Here is a 20469-nt window from a genome sequence, read left to right as displayed (position 1 = left end):
TAAGAGTTTTTTGGTGTTTAAATGTAGTTTTTATTCTTCTATCAAGTGTTTGTTATTTTAAAATAGTGCTGGTATGTACTATTTACTCTGAAACAGAAAAGGATGAAGATTTCTGTTTGTGAGAGGAAGATGATTTTAGCAGACGGTAACTAAAATCGATTGCTGTTTCCACATAGGACTGTTGAGATGAAGTAACTTCAGTTGGGGGAAACAGTTAGCAGACTTTTCTGCTTAAGGTATGACTTGCCATATTTCTAACAAGACTGTGTAATGCTGGAAGGCTGTCATTTCCCCTCATGGGGACCGGTAAGCCATTTTCTTAGTCAAACAAACAGAATAAAGGGCTTAATATGGGCTAAAAAACTGGTAGACATTTTTATGGGCTAAATCGATTGCTTTATTTGGGCATATTATTCAGATTTAGGCTAACAATTGGCATTTATAATCTTGGGGAACGTTTATAAAACGGCAGGCACTGTGTTAGACACCTTTTTCAGTCAGGGGGCCTTTCTAGTTATAGACTGAGCCTCATTTTCGCGCCATTACTGAGCAGTTGTTTTTTGAGAGCAGGGCATGCAGATGCATGTGTGAGGACCTAAAAATCACTGAAAAAGCTTCTAGAAGGCGTCATTTGGTATCATATTCCCCTCTGGGCTTGGTTGGGTCTCGGCAAAGACTATAGCTGGGACTGTATAGGGGTTAAAGTTAAAAACGACTCCGGTTCCGTTATTTTAAGGGTTAAAGCTCTGAAATTTGGTGTGCAATACTTTTAATGCTTTAAGACACTGTGGTGATGGTAATTTTTGAACGATTCCTTCATACTTTTTCACATATTCAGTAATAAAGTGTTTTCTGTTTGAAATTTAAAGAGACAGTAACGGTTTTATTTTAAAACGTTTTTTGTGCTTTGTTGACAAGTTTAAGCCTGTTTAACATGTCTGTACCTTCAGATAAGCTATGTTCTATATGTATGAAAGCCAATGTGTCTCCCCATTTAAATTTATGTGATAATTGTGCCATAGCGTCCAAACAAAGTAAGGACAGTACTGCCACAGATAATGATATTGCCCAAGATGATTCCTCAAATGAGGGGAGTAAACATGATACTACATCATCTCCTACTGTGTCTACACCAGTTTTGCCCATGCAGGAGGCCCCTAGTACATCTAGTGCGCCAATACTTATTACCATGCAACAATTAACGGCTGTAATGGATAACTCCATAGCAAATCTTTTATCCAAAATGCCTACTTATCAGAGAAAGCGCGATTGCTCTGTTTTAAACACTGAAGAGCAAGAGGGCGCTGATGATAATTGTTCTGTCATACCCTCACACCAATCTGAAGGATCTGAAGGGGCCATGAGGGAGGTTTTGTCTGATGGAGAAATCTCAGATTCAGGAAAAATTTCTCATCAAGCTGAACCTGATGTTGTGACATTTAAATTTAAATTAGAACTCCGCGCACTGCTTAAGGAGGTGTTATCTACTCTGGATGATTGTGACAACTTGGTCATTCCAGAGAAATTATGCAAGATGGACAAGTTCCTAGAGGTTCCGGTGCCCCCCGACACTTTTCCTATACCCAAGCGGGTGGCGGACATAGTAAATAAGGAGTGGGAAAAACCCGGCATACCTTTTGTTCCCCCCCTATATTTAAGAAATTATTTCCTATGGTCGACCCCAGAAAGGACTTATGGCAGACAGTCCCCAAGGTCGAGGGGGCAGTTTCTACTCTAAACAAACGCACTACTATTCCTATTGAAGATAGTTGTGCTTTCAAAGATCCTATGGATAAAAAATTGGAAGGTTTGCTTAAAAAGATTTTTGTACAGCAAGGCTACCTTCTACAACCAATTTCATGCATTGTTCCTGTCACTACGGCAGCGTGGTTCTGGTTCGAGGAACTAGAAAAGTCGCTCAGTAGAGAAACTCCATATGAGGAGGTTATGGACAGAGTTCACGCACTTAAATTGGCTAACTCTTTTATTTTAGATGCCGCTTTGCAATTAGCTAGATTAGCGGCGAAAAATTCAGGGTTTGCTATCGTGGCGCGCAGAGCGCTTTGGCTAAAATCTTGGTCAGCGGATGTGTCATCCAAGACAAAATTGCTTAACATCCCTTTCAAAGGTAAAACTTTATTTGGACCAGAATTGAAAGAGATTATTTCAGACATCACTGGGGGAAAGGGCCACGCCCTTCCACAGGATAGGTCTTTTAAGGCTAAAAATAAGCCTAATTTTCGTCCCTTTCGCAGAAACGGACCGCCCTCTAATTCTGCATCCTCTAAGCAAGAGGGTAATGCCTCACAACCCAAACCAGCCTGGAAACCAATGCAAGGCTGGAACAAGGGTAAGCAGGCCAAGAAGCCTGCCACTGCTAACAAAACAGCATGAAGGAGTAGCCCCCGATCCGGGACCAGATCTAGTGGGGGGAAGACTCTCTCTCTTTGCTCAGGCTTGGGCAAGAGATGTTCAGGATCCTTGGGCGCTAGAAATAGTTTCTCAAGGTTATCTCCTGGAATTCAAGGAACTACCCCCAAGGGGAAGGTTCCACAGGTCTCACTTATCCTCAAACCAAATAAAGAGACAGGCATTCTTACATTGTGTAGAAGACCTGTTAAAGATGGGAGTGATACACCCAGTTCCAATAAAGGAACAAGGAATGGGATTTTATTCCAATCTGTTCGTAGTTCCCAAAAAAGAGGGAACGTTCAGACCAATTTTGGATTTGAAGATCCTAAACAAATTTCACAGGGTACCATCGTTCAAAATGGAAACTATTCGAACGATTCTACCCACCATCCAGGAAAGTTAATTTATGACTACCGTGGATCTAAAGGATGCGTACCTACATATTCCTATCCACAAAGAACATCATCAGTTCCTAAGGTTCGCTTTTCTGGACGAGCATTACCAGTTTGTGGCCCTCCCATTCGGATTAGCCACTGCTCCAAGGATTTTCACAAAGGTGCTAGGGTCCCTTCTAGCGGTTCTAAGACCAAGGGGCATTGCAGTAGTACCTTACTTGGACGACATTCTAATACAATCGTCGTCCCTGTCAAAAGCAAAGGCTCATACGGACATCGTTCTAGCCTTTCTCAGATCTCACGGATGGAAGGTGAACAAAGAAAAAAGTTCTCTATCCCCGTCGACAAGAGTTCCCTTCTTGGGAACAATAATAGATTCCTTAGAAATGAGTATTTTTCTGACAGAGGTCAGAAAATCAAAACTTCTAAGCTCTTGTCAAGTGCTTCATTCTGTTCCTCGTCCTTCCATAGCGCAGTGCATGGAAGTAGTAGGATTGATGGTTGCAACAATGGACATAGTTCCTTTTGCACGAATTCATCTAAGACCATTACAACTGTGCATGCTCAAACAGTGGAATGGGGATTATACAGACTTGTCTCCAATGATTCAAGTAGATCAAAAGACCAGAGATTCACTCCGTTGGTGGCTGAGCCTGGACCATCTGTCCCAGGGAATGAGCTTCCGCAGACCAGAGTGGGTCATTGTCACGACCGACGCCAGTCTAGTGGGCTGGGGCGCGGTCTGGGAATCCCTGAAAGCTCAGGGTCTATGGTCTCGGGAAGAGTCTCTTCTCCCGATAAACATTCTGGAACTGAGAGCAATATTCAATGCTCTCAGAGCTTGGCCTCAACTAGCAAAGGCCAAATTCATAAGGTTCCAATCAGACAACATGACGACCGTTGCATATATCAATCATCAGGGGGGAACAAGGAGTTCCCTGGCGATGAAAGAAGTGACCAAAATAATTCAATGGGCGGAGGATCACTCCTGCCACTTGTCTGCGATCCACATCCCAGGAGTGGAAAATTGGGAAGCGGATTTTCTGAGTCGTCAGACTTTCCATCCGGGGGAGTGGGAACTCCATCCGGAAATCTTTGCCCAAATAACTCAATTATGGGGCATTCCAGACATGGATCTGATGGCGTCTCGTCAGAACTTCAAGGTTCCTTGCCACGGGTCCAGATCCAGGGATCCCAAGGCGACTCTAGTAGATGCACTAGTAGCACCTTGGACCTTCAACCTAGCTTATGTATTCCCACCGTTTCCTCTCATTCCCAGGCTGGTAGCCAGGATCAATCAGGAGAGGGCCTCGGTGATCTTGATAGCTCCTGCGTGGCCACGCAGGACTTGGTATGCAGACCTGGTGAATATGTCATCGGCTCCACCATGGAAGCTACCTTTGAGACAGGACCTTCTTGTTCAGGGTCCATTCGAACATCCAAATCTGGTCTCCCTCCAACTGACGGCTTGGAGATTGAACGCTTGATTCTATCAAAGCGTGGGTTTTCAGATTCTGTTATAGATACTCTGGTTCAGGCCACAAAACCTGTAACTAGAAAATGGAAAAAATATGTCTGTTGGTGTGAATCCAAAGGATTCCCATGGAATAAGATAAAAATTCCTAAGATTCTCTCCTTTCTACAAGAAGGTTTGGAGAAAGGATTATCTGCAAGTTCTCTAAAGGGACAGATCTCTGCTTTATCTGTCTTACTACACAAAAGACTGGCAGCTGTGCCAGATGTTCAAGCATTTGTTCAGGCTCTGGTTAGGATCAAGCCTGTTTACAGACCTTTGACTCCTCCCTGGAGTCTAAATCTAGTTCTTTCAGTTCTTCAAGGGGTTCCGTTTGAACCTTTACATTCCATAGATATTAAGTTACTATCTTGGAAAGTTTTGTTTTTAGTTGCAATTTCTTCTGCTAGAAGAGTTTCAGAGTTATCTGCTCTGCAGTGTTCTCCGCCCTATCTGGTGTTCCATGCAGATAAGGTGGTTTTGCGTACTAAGCCTGGTTTTCTTCCTAAAGTTGTTTCTAACAAAAATATTAACCAGGAGATAGTTGTACCTTCTTTGTGTCCGAATCCAGTTTCAAAGATGGAACGTTTGTTACACAATTTGGACGTGGTCCGTGCTCTAAAGTTCTATTTAGAGGCTACTAAAGATTTCAGACAAACATCTTCCTTGTTTGTTGTTTATTCTGGTAAAAGGAGAGGTCAAAAAGCATCTTCTACCTCTCTTTCCTTTTGGCTTAAAAGCATTATCCGATTGGCTTATGAGACTGCCGGACGGCAGCCTCCTGAAAGAATCACAGCTCACTCCACTAGGGCTGTGGCTTCCACATGGGCCTTCAAGAACGAGGCTTCTGTTGACCAGATATGCAAGGCAGCGACTTGGTCTTCACTGCACACTTTTGCCAAATTTTACAAATTTGATACTTTTGCTTCTTCGGAGGCTATTTTTGGGAGAAAGGTTTTGCAAGCTCTGGTGCCTTCCGTTTAGGTAACCTGATTTGCTCCCTCCCTTCATCCGTGTCCTAAAGCTTTGGTATTGGTTCCCACAAGTAAGGATGACGCCGTGGACCGGACACACCAATGTTGGAGAAAACAGAATTTATGCTTACCTGATAAATTACTTTCTCCAATGGTGTGTCTGGTCCACGGCCCGCCCTGGTTTTTTAATCAGGTCTGATTAATTATTTTCTCTAACTACAGTCACCACGGTACCATATGGTTTCTCCTATATATATTTCCTCCTGTCCGTCGGTCGAATGACTGGGGTGGGCGGAGCCTAGGAGGGACTATATGGCCAGCTTTGCTGGGACTCTTTGCCATTTCCTGTTGGGGAAGAGAATATCCCACAAGTAAGGATGACGCCGTGGACCGGACACACCGTTGGAGAAAGTAATTTATCAGGTAAGCATAAATTCTGTTTTTTTTTTTTTTTTTTAATCATCACTTTAGTTTTCCTTTAAACATAACATTAATTGATTATGGAAAAATACATTTAAACATTTAAATCCTGCTCTTTTGCATTCACAAATATCTTCTTTTAAATGAAATTATTCTGTAACGAACCTGCAATTTTATCACAATGAAAACTCCTGTAACATACACTCTATAGATGACATCTGAAAAAATTGCCAGTGCTGGTTTTCATGCACCAAAATGAACTGAGCTGCTGTAAACGTCTGGCTCTGTTTTTTACATTTGTATTGACCACCAAAGATTATAAATACAAGGATTGTGAAGTGTTGTGTTCTGAAAATGTGAAACCATGTTTAATAATTAGTTACTGTAGTGTGAGAATTGATAAGGTATCACTGTTAAAAAAAAATTAAAAAGGGAGTTTCTCTCTTTTCAGGGTGCGAACATTCTACTTACAGGCAATGGAGATGTTAAACTAGGTAAGGTGTGTGTGGGTAAAAATATATATGTATGTATATAGTGTGTGTATGTGTGTGTATATATATATATTATATAAAAAAAAACATATTTTACTTGGTGCTTCAGTTCTGCTTGTATATATTTGGATTAAGGTAACATGGGCTGTATGTTCTAGCATTTAGAGTTTGAACTTTTTTCACACCTTTATTATAGATCACTGTTACTACAAGAGTTTGGGCATAAGCTGGCATCCAGGGCTTCCTATGCCAAGTTAGGCCCCTTTCATTCAGGCCTCTGAACACGAGTTGTTTTCAAGGAATCTGTATAGTGTAGATTTATCCTATAGTAGTCCCCCTTCTAGTAGTCCCATGGGTCATTGTTTCCCTTGCAGGAGCACATATAGGATGTTTAGCTGGTTTCCTTGATTCATTGTATATATTGATATGTGTATGCACAGGGTCGGGTGCTGCTGAATCTTTGAATACAAATTCTCGGCTTGTGTTACTGTAGTTCTGTCTTCTGAAAAAAGCAGTACTTAATCCTATTAAAAACAAGGGCACTTTAATTCATCAAAATTGACATTTCAAGCGTTTACTTTAAAAACGTATCTTTTAATCCTGAAAGCTGCTCCATCGATTTCCCCGGCCATCGGAAGCCTCTGCTTAAGTCAGAAATGACGAATCCGGCTTTCTCCAATCACGGCGTTCCCCCCGGGGGGGATCATGGCTTGAGGGAACGCCGTGTTTGGATGAAGCCAGATTCGTAATTTTGGACCCGCGAGGGCTTGCAATGGGCGGAGGAAGCGCTGCAGCGGTTCTCAGGATTAAAAGGTACGTTTTTGAAGAAATGCTTGAAATGTCAATTTTGATGAATTAAAGTTCCCCTTGTTTTTAATAGGATTATTAAAAACCGGGCACTAATTCGTCAAAATTAGCCTTAAAGTATTTTGGGAGCTACCTATCTTACCAAGATATCTGATCTCCATTTACTGCTTATTTCTGGCTTTAGACAGGGATAAATATCCAGATCTCCTTTAGCCAAGGGGATTTCACGGTTGTCCTTATGGCCTATGAACTAGGAATAAATCCCCACTTGAAGTATCTGAGTCACTTTATAAACATATGTGGACAGACAGGAATATCCACAGATTCCTTCCTGTTAACAGTAGAGAACTTAGTTTGGAAACCATTGCTAGGCCATTTTACAATCCATATACTTAAAGGGACATTCCAGTCAAAATTTAAATGTACATAGAATTATTAAATTTTTGAATAGAAACATATATGCAATATACATGTATTGGCAACATGCTTCTAGTAAAAGTGATCACTGCTTTAGTGTTAACATTTTTCTCTGCACGCGCATGTGAAGCATAGCTAGATATTGTCACTGCACCCACATTTTAAACAATGCAGCTGGGCAGATCATCAGTGGGGCTTGAATTATGTCAGCACTTAACAAATTGAGTCATTGTCAGATGGTACAAGTACCTTAGGCTCTCTGAGCAAGTGCTGTGTTTAAAAAGCTTGTGCACGTTGCTATCTTTAAATACACTTTTAAAACAGCTATAGCTTTTATTGGAAGCATTTTTGCTAATGCATGTATATTACAAAATTGCTTCTGTTCAATTCTGAAATGCACCCATGTGGTTTCCAATTTTGGCTGAAATATCCCTTTAAGCTGGAGGGAATTAGAAAAGGCATGTCTTGCATATCATACCACCAGATGATACAGATTCATATATTATCTGGTACTATTAAATATCTATTTAATATTACAAAGTATAAAAGGGACACTAAACTGCTGAGAAGAACTACTATACAATAGTTACTACACACCATGTTATACAGCTCTCCTATTTTTTTTTTATTTTTTTTTTGAAAAAGCTTTATTGAAGATGTAGCAAACAGTATAAACAAATTACTGTAATCATACAAAAGAAAAATCCAGCATGATTGAGACCACCCAAAAGAGGGTTATATACTGAGTTTTTGCCAACAAGCAAGTATACCATAAGATAACAAAAACAACATAAGATAAACAGAGTGCATGTTGTTCTCGCAGGAAGGCTTAAGAGTATACCCTATAGAGGAGTTGGAATGTATCATTCGGTCTGAAGTGGTTGTGAATGCGAAGGGGGATCTGAGGGAGGAGAAGTGTGATCACGTTGATGGTGATACTTGATTTAAATATTCTTCCCAGTGGAAACAAATGGATTGATAGTCATTTAAACGTTTACTGTGTGTGTAGTGGTATTTTTCCAGCTGGAGGGAGGGGGAAGTTATTTCTCTCCAAGTATCAATTGATGGAAAGTGCGGTGACTTCCAATTTTTTGGAATAAGTCTTTTTGCTGAGTTGACTATAATGGTCAGCAGTGTGAGTCTCAATTTACACTTAATCTTAGTGAATTTATTGAAAAGGAAAAACCAAATGTTTAGGTCTAGGGTAATTGAAAGTGCCTTTTCTATTTCGGCCTTGATCACTAGCCAGTAGGATTGAGCGATGGGGCAGGCCCACCAAATGTGAGTAGGGGTACCTTCTATGTTGCAACCTCTCTAACAGGTTGGGGAGGCTGTGGGGAGAATTATATGTAGACGGGACGGGGTATAATACCATCGGCATAAGAATTTAACATTTATCTCTAGTGTGTATATAGAAGATGAGGATTTAGTCATGGAGGAGAAGATGTGTTGCCATGTTTTTTGTCTGGTGTGCCCCTATCTCTTTTTCCCATTTGTCTACATAGGAAGGGGGTGAGGTAGTGTATGGTTGCATAAGTATTTGGTAGGAGACCCTTATTTAAGGTTTCACTGATTCAGATGCTTTCAAAATTAGTTAAGTTACGCGAGTTGGGTTGTGTTCAGGTTTCTCGTGAGAAAATCTGACATCTGTGTGTAGTGAAACCAATTTTTATATGCGGGACCTAAGTGAGGGATAATCTCGATTTGAGATTTGTGTTTACCGTTATCTATGAGGATATGACAAGGGATAGATTTGGTTATATGAGGTGGCGGTATTGCTTGCTCTGGTTGCTAGAAGGGGAAATCTAAGTTTTCTAAAATGGGGGTCAGAGGGGAAGGTATTGTGGATATATAACTGTTTTTTAATTAATTTATACCATAAGTGAAAAGTTTCTGTAATTATTGATGGAAGATGGGTTGGTAAGTTCCTCGATTTCGGGGAGAGCCAACACTTGCTCCCAAGATGGTTTGTGTTGGATAGATGGTGTTCTAAAAGATCCCAGTCTTGGTCTGATGAGTGTCTGCACCAATTGATGATTCTAGTAAGAAAAGTGGCCAATCTGTACTGTTGCAGGTTTGGGATTCCCAAGCCTCCTAAGTCTTTTGGGCGGTAGAGTGTTGCAGTTGCGATTTGGGGTTGTTTATGCTGCCCGATATATTTTGTGATCAGTTTTTGTATATTATGCATTAGTGACAATGGTAAAGGGATGGGGAGGGTCTGGAAGAGATACAATATCTTGGGAAGAAGGATAATTTTGACAGCATTGATCCTGCCCACCCATGATAAGGGTTTGTTACTCCAGGAGCGTAGTAGATCTTGTGTCGTTGTGGTTAAAATTTGCATCTATTAATGTGGCCTTGTAAGGACATATGTGTATTCCTAAGTATTTGATAGAACTAGTGTTTGTATTGTTTTCAGTTCCGATGGGAAGAAGTTCTGATTTGGTAATATTGATTTTGAAATCGGAGAAAGAACCGTAGGTATGGAGAGTGTGGAGAAGGGGGGGGAATCGAGGAGACTGGCTGTGTAAGTGTTAGGAAAATGTTGTCCGCATATAGAGAAGTTTTATATTCATAGTGGTCGAATTTGAAACCCTGGATAGCAGAGTTATTATAAGGATAAATAGTATGGGGGAAAGGGGACAGCCCTGTCTTGTACCATTAGAGATCTGAAATGGGGAAGATAGTGTATCGTTTAGTTTGACTTTGGCTAGTGGTTGATTGTATAGTGAATTTTTTTTCCCTATAACGGTCTGGTCAAAACTGAGTTTAGTAAGCGACGTCCGTAGAAATTGCCAGCTTAGCCTATCAAAGGCTTTCTCTGCGTCCATAGAGATGAACGCAGAGGGGATTTTGTGGTTATGGGCAAATTCCATTAGGTGCAAAATTGTGATAGTGTTGTCCTTTGTTTCCCTGTAAGGAGTAAAGCCTGCTTGATTTAAATGAATTAAAGATGATAGTATAGTGTTAATGCTGGTAGCGAGTATTTTTGCGTACAATTTGATATCTGTGTTGAGAAGAGATATGGGGCGAAAATTCGCCGGTACGGTGGGTGGTTTCCCTGGCTTGGGGATAACTACTACATGTGCCTCTAGCATGGATTGGGGGAAGGGGTTGTTGTTAGACACTTCATTAAATAGGTGTGTGAGATGCGGTGCAAGTACTGATGAGAATGTATGGTAGTACTTGCCTGATAGTCTATCAGGGCCTGGACTTTTCCCATTATTTAATGGCCATTATTTAATGGCTGCAAGCAGTTCGTGATTTGAAATAGGCTTGTTAAGGTCTTTAAGCTGGTCAGATGAAAGTGTGGGTAATTGTGCGTTGGAAACGTATTCAGTCATGGACAGGGGTGTTGATTGTGTTGGGTGTTGGCATGTCCATATGGAGATTATAGAGAGCGGAGTAATAGTCGTGAAAAGATTGAAGGATGTCCTTAGTGGTTTTAAGAGTAATTGAGGAGTTAGGTTGATGGATTTCATATATGTGTGACTTTAATCTTTTCTTTTTCAGTGCCCTGGCCAATAGTTTGCCTGATCTGTTATTTTTGTAATAGAAGATACTCTTTGTTTTTGTGCGTAATGCTTGGTATTCAATTTGTAAAAAAACTATCTAGTGCGAGTCTAGCCCTGAGTAGGTCATTTTTTAAAAGGGGGTCAGTTGGGGATAGTTTATGGGCATGGTCTAGTCTAGCAAATGAGTCTGCCAAGTTCTTATACAGGGAGTGCAGAATTATTAGGAAAATTAGTATTTTGACGACATCATCCTCTTTATGCATGTTGTCTTACTCCAAGCTGTATAGGCTCGAAAGCCTACTACCAATTAAGCATATTAGGTGATGTGCATCTCTGTAATGAGAAGGGGTGTGGTCTAATGACATCAACACCCTATATCAGGTGTGCATAATTATTAGGCAACTTCCTTTCCTTTGGCAAAATGGGTCAAAAGAAGGACTTGACAGGCTCAGAAAAGTCAAAAATAGTGAGATATCTTGCAGTGGGATGCAGCACTCTTAAAATTGCAAAGCTTCTGAAGCGTGATCATCGAACAATCAAGCGTTTCATTCAAAATAGTCAACAGGGTCGCAAAAAAACGTGTGGAAAAACCAAGGCGCAAAATAACTGCCCATGAACTGAGAAAAGTCAAGCGTGCAGCTGCCAAGATGCCACTTGCCACCAGTTTGGCCATATTTCAGAGCTGCAATATCACTGGAGTGCCCAAAAGCACAAGGTGTGCAATACTCAGAGACATGGCCAAGGTAAGAAAGGCTGAAAGACGACCACCACTGAACAAGACACACAAGCTGAAACTTCAAGACTGGGCCAAGAAATATCTCAAGACTGATTTTTCTAAGGTTTTATGGACTGATGAAATGAGAGTGAGTCTTGATGGGCCAGATGGATGGGCCCGTGGCTGGATTGGTAAAGGGCAGAGAGCTCCAGTCTGACTCAGACGCCAGCAAGGTGGAGGTGGAGTACTGGTTTGGGCTGGTATCATCAAAGATGAGCTTGTGGGGCCTTTTCGGGTTGAGGATGGAGTCAAGCTCAACTCCCAGTCCTACTGCCAGTTTCTGGAAGACACCTTCTTCAAGCAGTGGTACAGGAAGAAGTCTGCATCCTTCAAGAAAAACATGATTTTCATGCAGGACAATGCTCCATCACACGCATCCAAGTACTCCACAGCGTGGCTGGCAAGAAAGGGTATAAAAGAAGAAAATCTAATGACATGGCCTCCTTGTTCACCTGATCTGAACCCCATTGAGAACCTGTGGTCCATCATCAAATGTGAGATTTACAAGGAGGGAAAACAGTACACCTCTCTGAACAGTGTCTGGGAGGCTGTGGTTGCTGCTGCACGAAATGTTGATGGTGAACAGATCAAAACACTGACAGAATCCATGGATGGCAGGCTTTTGAGTGTCCTTGCAAAGAACGGTGGCTATATTGGTCACTGATTTGTTTTTGTTTTGTTTTTGAATGTCAGAAATGTATATTTGTGAATGTTGAGATGTTATATTGGTTTCACTGGTAAAAATAAATAATTGAAATGGGTATATATTTGTTTTTTGTTAAGTTGCCTAATAATTATGCACAGTAATAGTCACCTGCACACACAGATATCCCCCTAAAATAGCTATAACTAAAAACTACTTCCAAAACTATTCAGCTTTGATATTAATGAGTTTTTTGGGTTCATTGAGAACATGGTTGTTGTTCAATAATGAAATTAATCCTCAAAAATACAACTTGCTTAATAATTCTGCACTCCCTGTAGGACTGTCTATGTGTTCTTAAATGCTGGACCTTGAACTTAATCAGTTCCCCTCGAAGAACACATTTGTGTGCCTCCCATAAGGTGTATTTGCTGTTGACAGAATGCTGATTAAAAGTAAAATATTCGGCAATGGTTTTGCTAAGTTGTGTAACTGTCGGGGTTGTTGAGAAGGGTTTCATCGAGTCTCCATAGGTATGGTGTTAAGGGTGTTTTGTACTAGTATAGTTGGAGTTTTACAGCGGAGTGGTGTGACCAAGATGTGGGAGAAATATCACACCTATTAACTAGGGCTAGTGCCGTCTGATTCGAAAGTAATCGAGACGGCTGTAGGATTTTTTTGGGATGAGAGAAAAAGGTGTAGTCATGTGTGTCTTGGTGAATAAGACGCCAAGTATCATACAGTTTAAGGTCTCTCATCCCTTTCCAAAGAGTGTATTTTTTTTTTTATATTTTAATGTTGGGATTTGAGCTTTCCTTAGAGGGGTGTAAGGGGACATTGAAATCTCCCGCAATAAAGGTCGGTCCTTTAGTGATGTCTGTAATTTTGTTAAGGGTGTTTTTAAAGAATGCAGTTTGGTTAGTGTTCGGGGCGTATATATTTATAAGTGTGATGGGTCTGCCATAAAGTAAGCCTACCAGGCCTAAATATCTGCCTTCTGAGTCTTTAGTGGATTGTATAAGTGTAAAAGGAATGGATTTATTGATAAGGATGCTAACTCCACCCCTTTTAGAGCTATTTAACTATGGTAGTGGGTGGTAAAAATCTTACCAAAATATTTGGGCTCTTTATTACGTATAAAGTGTGTCTCCTGGAGAAACAAAATATCCACTTGCCTTCTGGATAGATCTAGCAGGGCTTTCGATCATTTCTGGGGTGAATTTTGACCTTTTGCATTTTGGGAAAGAAGGGTTAACTTCTGCACTGCTTTTTTGGTATTGCTAGCCATCAATATTGCAGGGGAAGTAAAGAGATATCTGGCAATTGAGGAAGGGGGACCTTACTGTAGTGCAGAGTATGTGTAGGAGTGAGTGGTTTCCTGCAGATGAGAACAATACATTTAACGTACACTTCAGTAATAAAAAAGTCATGGTAAACAATAAAATATTAACGACAAGACAAAACATGAAATTACCAACAAGGTTAACAAAAGGAGAAAAAACTCTCTTCCTATTATAGGGCATAAATGAGAGTAATTAGGGGGTATGACCACTAATAGCCCTATAATGTGTGGATCTAGTGGTATTGGTAGAGCAGAATACCCTGGCCAAAGGGATTTTAGGATGGGAGCGGTAGGGGGGTATAGAGGGTGGAACGGGGGGAAGGGAGATTGTGAGAACAGAGTTATTGTACTTGCCCGATCTGGTGGGGAGCTTTAATCATGAGTCTGTACAATATACAAAGTCTTTACAAACTAATGGTGGAGAAGTTGTTGGGTAGAATGGGTCGAAGAAGCAGGACTGGGAGCAGTTTGGCTCCTAGGTGAGACCACAGTTGGTTTGTTCTTTTTTTGTAGGACGGTATGCCATGATTCTGCTGGTGGGTTTTGTCTCTTGGGTGGAGAAGACATGGTGTGAGCGTGGGAGGGGGACCCGGAAGGGAGGTCCAGGTCCAGTGTGGAACAAAAATTTGGGATATCCTCTGGGGTCCTACATATGTGAAGAGAATTGTTCCTGATGGTCCAGATATGCGTTGGGTATCCCCAGCGATATGGAATCTTTTTATTCCGTAATAAAGTGGTGATTGGAGTGAACTCTTTCCTCCGCTGCAGTGTCAGTGTCGAGAGGTCCTGGAAGAATTGTAGAACATTTCCTCTGAATCTCACAGGCTTCTTTCTGGATTGAGATAAGAGCATCTATTTTTCTTGGAAATTCTTGAAGCAAATTAAAATGTCTCTGGGTGGCGCTGAGTCCGGTGGTTTAGGCGTTAAAGTTCTGTGTGCTCTAACCCAGGGGATCTGTGCTGTTTAACAGAGGGGTCCTTTGGATGCTGGAACAAAGCTTGAAGATAGACTGGAAAATCCCTCGGTAACACAGATTCAGGTACGCCTCTGATGCATATATTTCTCTTGTAAGGTGTATCCAGTCCACGGATTCATCCATTACTTGTGGGATATTCTCCTTCCCAACAGGAAGCTGCAAGAGGATAACCCACAGCAGAGCTGTCTATATAGCTCCTCCCCTAACTGCCACCTCCCAGTCATTCTCTTGCAGCTTTATTCTGGGGCCCAGTTTTTTCCACATGGCTGTCTAGATTTTGCCTAGGGACAGTTTTTTAAGGCCCTCTCACTGTGAGTACAGGTTGGGAGGGGCCTATTTTCGCGCCTAAATTGCGCATTCGTTTTTGCAGATTGAGACATCCAGCTTCCCTGAAGGAGTCCCCTGAACATTTAGGACCTCTCTAAAGGGTTTTTGTGCCTTCCAAAGTCGTCGTATGGGCAGTTTGTTGTATCGTTTTTTTGATCCGGTTTTGAAACTAAGGGGTTAATCATCCATTTGCAAGTGAGTGCAATGCTCTTTCAGCCTATTATACACACTTTAAAAATTTCGTAAGATTTACTGCTTTTTTCACTGTTTTGCAGTTTCTGTGATTGTTTTTTTTCTCTTAAAGGCACAGTACCGTTTTTATTTTTTGCTTGTTCACGGTTATTAAAGTGTTTTCCAAGCTTGCTGGTCTCATTACTAGTCTGTTTAAACATGTCTGACATAGAGGAAACTCATTGTTCATTATGTTTAGAAGCCATTGTGGAACCCCCTCTTAGAATGTGTACCAAATGCACTGATTTTACTATAGATTACAAAGACCATATTCTGGCTTTAAAACATTTATCACCAGAAGAAATTGACAAGGAGGAAGTTATGCCGTCTAACTCTCCCCACGTGTCAGATCCTATAAATCCCGCTCAGGGGACACCTAGTACATCTAGCGCGCCCATTGCGTATACCTTGCAAGACATGGCGGCAGTTATGAATCATACCCTTACAGAGGTATTACCTAAACTGCCAGGATTGCAAGGAAAGCGAGACAGCTCTGGGACTAGAATAAATACAGAGCTCTCTGACGCTTTAGTAGCTATGTCTGATACACCCTCACATTATACTGAAGCTGAAGCAGGGGAGCTTCAATCTGTGGATGATTTTTCTGATTCAGGGAAGATACTTCAATCTGATTCTGATATGTCTACATTTAAATTTAAGCTTGAACACCTCCGCGTATTGCTCAGGGAGGTTTTAGCATCTCTGGATGACTGTGACACTATTGTAGTCCCAGAAAAATTATGTAGATTGGATAAATACTATGCAGTACCTACTTACACTGATGTTTTTCCAATCCCTAAAAGGTTTTCTGAAATTATTACTAAGGAATGGGATAGACCAGATGTACCGTTCTCTCCCCCTCCTGTTTTTAAAAAGATGTTTCCTATAGACGCCGCTAAGGTGGAGGGAGCAGTTTCTACTCTAGCTAAGCGTACCACTATCCCTGTCGAGGACAGTTGTGCTTTTCTAGATCCAATGGATAAAAAATTAGAGGGTTACCTTAAGAAAATTTTTATTCAACAAGGTTTTATTCTCCAGCCTCTTGCATTGCCCCAGTCACTGCTGCCGCGGCTTTCTGGTTTGAGTCCCTAGAGGAGGTTCTACAGGTTGAGACCCTGTTGGAAGATATTATTGACAAGCTTAGGGCCCTTAAGCTAGCCAATTCATTTGTTTCTGATTCCGTTGTTCATTTAACCAAGCTAACGGCTAAAAATTCAGGTTTTGCTATTCAGGCACGTAGGGCGCTATGGCTTAAATCCTGGTCAGCTGACGTGACTTCAAAGTCTAAACTTCTTAACATTCAATTCAAAGGTCAGACCCTATTCGGGCCTGGACTGAAGGAGATTATTTCTGACATCACTGGAGGAAAAGGTCAAGCCCTTCCTCAAGACAGGTCCAACAAATTAAGGACCAAACAGTCTAGTTTTTGGCCCTTTCGAAACTTCAAGAGTAGCGCAGCTTCAACTTCCTCTAACACAAAACAAGAGGGAACTTTTGACCAGTCTAAGCAGGTTTGGAGACCTAACCAGGCTTGGAACAAGGGGAAACAGGCCAAAAAGCCTGCTGCTGCCTCTAAGACAGAATGAAGGAGCAGGCCCCGATCCGGAAACAAATCTAGTAGGGGGCAGACTCTCTCTCTTCGCCCAGGCTTGGGCAAGAGATGTCCAGGATCCCTGGGCATTGGAAATTGTGTCCAAGGGTTATCTTCTGGAATTCAAAACCTCTCCCCCAAAAGGGAGATTTCATCTCTCACTTTTATCTGCAAACCAGATAAAGAGAGAAGCATTCTTACATTGTGTTCAAGACCTCCTAGTTATGGGAGTGATCCACCCAGTTCCGCAGGAGGAACAGGGTCAGGGCTTCTATTCAAATCTGTTTGTAGTTCCCAAGAAAAAGGGAACATTCAGACCAATCTTAGATTTCAAGATCTTAAACAAATTTCTCAGAGTTCCATCCTTCAAGATGGAGACTATTCGAACCATCCTTCCTATGATCCAGGAGGGTCAATATATGACTACTGTAGACCTAAAGGATGCTTATCTTCACATCCAGATACACAAAGATCATCATCATTTTCTCAGGTTTGCCTTCTAGAAAGGCACTACCAGTTTGTGGCTCTTCCCTTCGCGTTGGCCATGGCACCAAGAATCTTTACAAAGGTTCTAGGGTCCCTTCTAGCGGTCCTAAGGCCGCGGGGTATAGCAGTAGCCCCTTACTTAGATGACATTCTGATACAGGCGTCGACTTTTCAAGTTGCCAGGTCCCATACGGACATTGTTCTGGCATTTCTGAGGTCCCAGGGTGGAAGGTGAACGAAGAAAAGAGCTCTCTATCACCTCTAACAAAAGTTTCATTCCTAGGGACTCTGATAGATTCGGTAGAAATGAAGATTTACCTAACGAAGGCCAGATTGTCAAAAATTCTAGACTCTTGCCGTGTTTTTCTCCAACATAGGTGTGTCCGGTCCACGGCGTCATCCTTACTTGTGGGATATTCTCTTCCCCAACAGGAAATGGCAAAGAGCCCAGCAAAGCTGGTCACATGATCCCTCCTAGGCTCCGCCTACCCCAGTCATTCTCTTTGCCGTTGTACAGGCATCATCTCCACGGAGATGGCTTAGAGTTTTTTAGTGTTTAACTGTAGTTTTTATTATTCAATCAAGAGTTTGTTATTTTAAAATAGTGCTGGTATGTACTATTTACTCTGAAACAGAAAAGAGATGAAGATTTCTGTTTGTAAGAGGAAAATGATTTTAGCAACCGTTACTAAAATCGATGGCTGTTCCACACAGGACTGTTGAGAGGAATTAACTTCAGTTGGGGGAACAGTGAGCAGACTTTTGCTGCTTGAGGTATGACACATTCTAACAAGACGATGTAATGCTGGAAGCGGTCATTTTCCCTATGGGATCCGGTAAGCCATTTTTATTACAGAGTAAATAAGGGCTTCACAAGGGCTTGTTAAGACTGTAGACATTTTCTGGGCTAAATCGATTCATATATAACATATTTAGCCTTGAGGAATCATTTAATATGGGTATTTTTGTAAAATAATATCGGCAGGCACTGTTTTAGACACCTTATTCTCTAGGGGCTTTCCCTAATCATAGGCAGAGCCTCATTTTCGCGAAAATTCTGGGTTTGCTATTGTGGCGCACAGAGCGCTTTGGTTGAAATCTTGGTCAGCGGATGCGTCTTCCAAGAACAAATTGCTTAACATTCCTTTCAAGGGGAAAACGCTGTTTGGCCCTGACTTGAAAGAGATTATCTCTGATATCACTGGGGGTAAGGGCCACGCCCTTCCTCAGGATAGGTCTTTCAAGGCCAAAAATAAACCTAATTTTCGTCCCTTTCGTAGAAACGGACCAGCCCCAAGTGCTACGTCCTCTAAGCAAGAGGGTAATACTTCTCAAGCCAAGCCAGCCTGGAGACCAATGCAAGGCTGGAACAAGGGAAAGCAGGCCAAGAAGCCTGCCACTGCTACCAAGACAGCATGAAATGTTGGCCCCCGATCCGGGACCGGATCTGGTGGGAGGCAGACTCTCTCTCTTCGCTCAGGCTTGGGCAAGAGATGTTCTGGATCCTTGGGCACTAGAAATAGTCTCCCAAGGTTATCTTCTGGAATTCAAGGGGCCTCCCCCAAGGGGGAGGTTCCACAGGTCTCAATTGTCTTCAGACCACATAAAGAGACAGGCATTCTTACATTGTGTAGAAGACCTGTTAAAAATGGGAGTGATTCATCCTGTTCCATTAGGAGAACAAGGGATGGTGTTCTACTCCAATCTGTTCGTAGTTCCCAAAAAAGAGGGAACGTTCAGACCAATCTTGGATCTCAAGATCCTAAACAAGTTTCTCAAGGTTCCATCGTTCAAAATGGAAACTATTCGAACAATTCTTCCTTCCATCCAGGAAGGTCAATTCATGACCACGGTGGATTTAAAGGATGCGTATCTACATATTCCTATCCACAAGGAACATCATCGGTTCCTAAGGTTCGCATTCCTGGACAAGCATTACCAGTTCGTGGCACTTCCTTTCGGATTAGCAACTGCTCCAAGGATTTTCACAAAGGTACTAGGGTCCCTTCTAGCGGTACTAAGACCAAGGGGCATTGCAGTAGTACCTTACTTGGACGACATTCTGATTCAAGCGTCGTCCCTTCCTCAAGCAAAGGCTCACACGGACATAGTCCTGGCCTTTCTCAGATCTCACGGATGGAAAGTGAACGTAGAAAAGAGTTCTCTATCTCCGTCAACAAGGGTTCCCTTCTTGGGAACAATAATAGACTCCTTAGAAATGAGGATTTTTCTGACAGAGGCCAGAAAAACAAAACTTCTAAACTCTTGTCAAACACTTCATTCCGTTCCTCTTCCTTCCATAGCGCAGTGCATGGAAGTAATAGGTTTGATGGTAGCGGCAATGGACATAGTTCCTTTTGCGCGCATTCATCTAAGACCATTACAACTGTGCATGCTCAGTCAGTGGAATGGGGACTATACAGACTTGTCTCCGACGATTCAAGTAAATCAGAGGACCAGAGACTCACTCCGTTGGTGGCTGTCCCTGGACAACCTGTCACAAGGGATGACCTTCCGCAGACCAGAGTGGGTCATTGTCACGACCGACGCCAGTCTGATGGGCTGGGGCGCGGTCTGGGGACCCCTGAAAGCTCAGGGTCTTTGGTCTCGGGAAGAATCTCTTCTACCGATAAATATTCTGGAACTGAGAGCGATATTCAATGCTCTCAAGGCTTGGCCTCAGCTAGCAAAGGCCAAGTTCATACGGTTTCAATCAGACAACATGACGACTGTTGCGTACATCAACCATCAGGGGGGAACAAGGAGTTCCCTGGCGATGGAAGAAGTGACCAAAATCATTCAATGGGCGGAGACTCACTCCTGCCACCTGTCTGCAATCCACATTCCAGGAGTGGAAAATTGGGAAGCGGATTTTCTGAGTCGTCAGACATTACATCCGGGGGAGTGGGAACTCCATCCGGAAATCTTTGCCCAAATTACTCAATTGTGGGGCATTCCAGACATGGATCTGATGGCCTCTCGTCAGAACTTCAAGGTTCCTTGCTACGGGTCCAGATCCAGGGATCCCAAGGCGACTCTAGTAGATGCACTAGTAGCACCTTGGACCTTCAAACTAGCTTATGTATTCCCGCCGTTTCCTCTCATCCCCAGGCTGGTAGCCAGGATCAATCAGGAGAGGGCGTCGGTGATCTTG

The 20469-nt window shown here is 42.2% G+C and overlaps 1 protein-coding gene across 3 annotated transcripts in view; it reads left to right on the top strand.

Moving 5' to 3' along the window:
* The window catches only part of MAP4K5 (mitogen-activated protein kinase kinase kinase kinase 5), a 498289-nt gene that overhangs the window by 253816 nt on the left and 224004 nt on the right, over positions 1-20469 (top strand). For all 3 annotated transcript variants that reach the window (XM_053697647.1, XM_053697646.1, XM_053697645.1), the window contains exon 7: positions 6166-6208. In XM_053697647.1, the coding sequence (XP_053553622.1) occupies positions 6166-6208 (43 nt within the window). The remainder of the gene's footprint in view (positions 1-6165; positions 6209-20469) is intronic.

Source organism: Bombina bombina, chromosome 1, assembly GCF_027579735.1.
Source record: "Bombina bombina isolate aBomBom1 chromosome 1, aBomBom1.pri, whole genome shotgun sequence".
NCBI lineage: Eukaryota > Metazoa > Chordata > Amphibia > Anura > Bombinatoridae > Bombina > Bombina bombina.
Note: the sequence above shows the minus strand (reverse complement) of the source record. Positions and strands in the feature narration are given on the sequence as shown.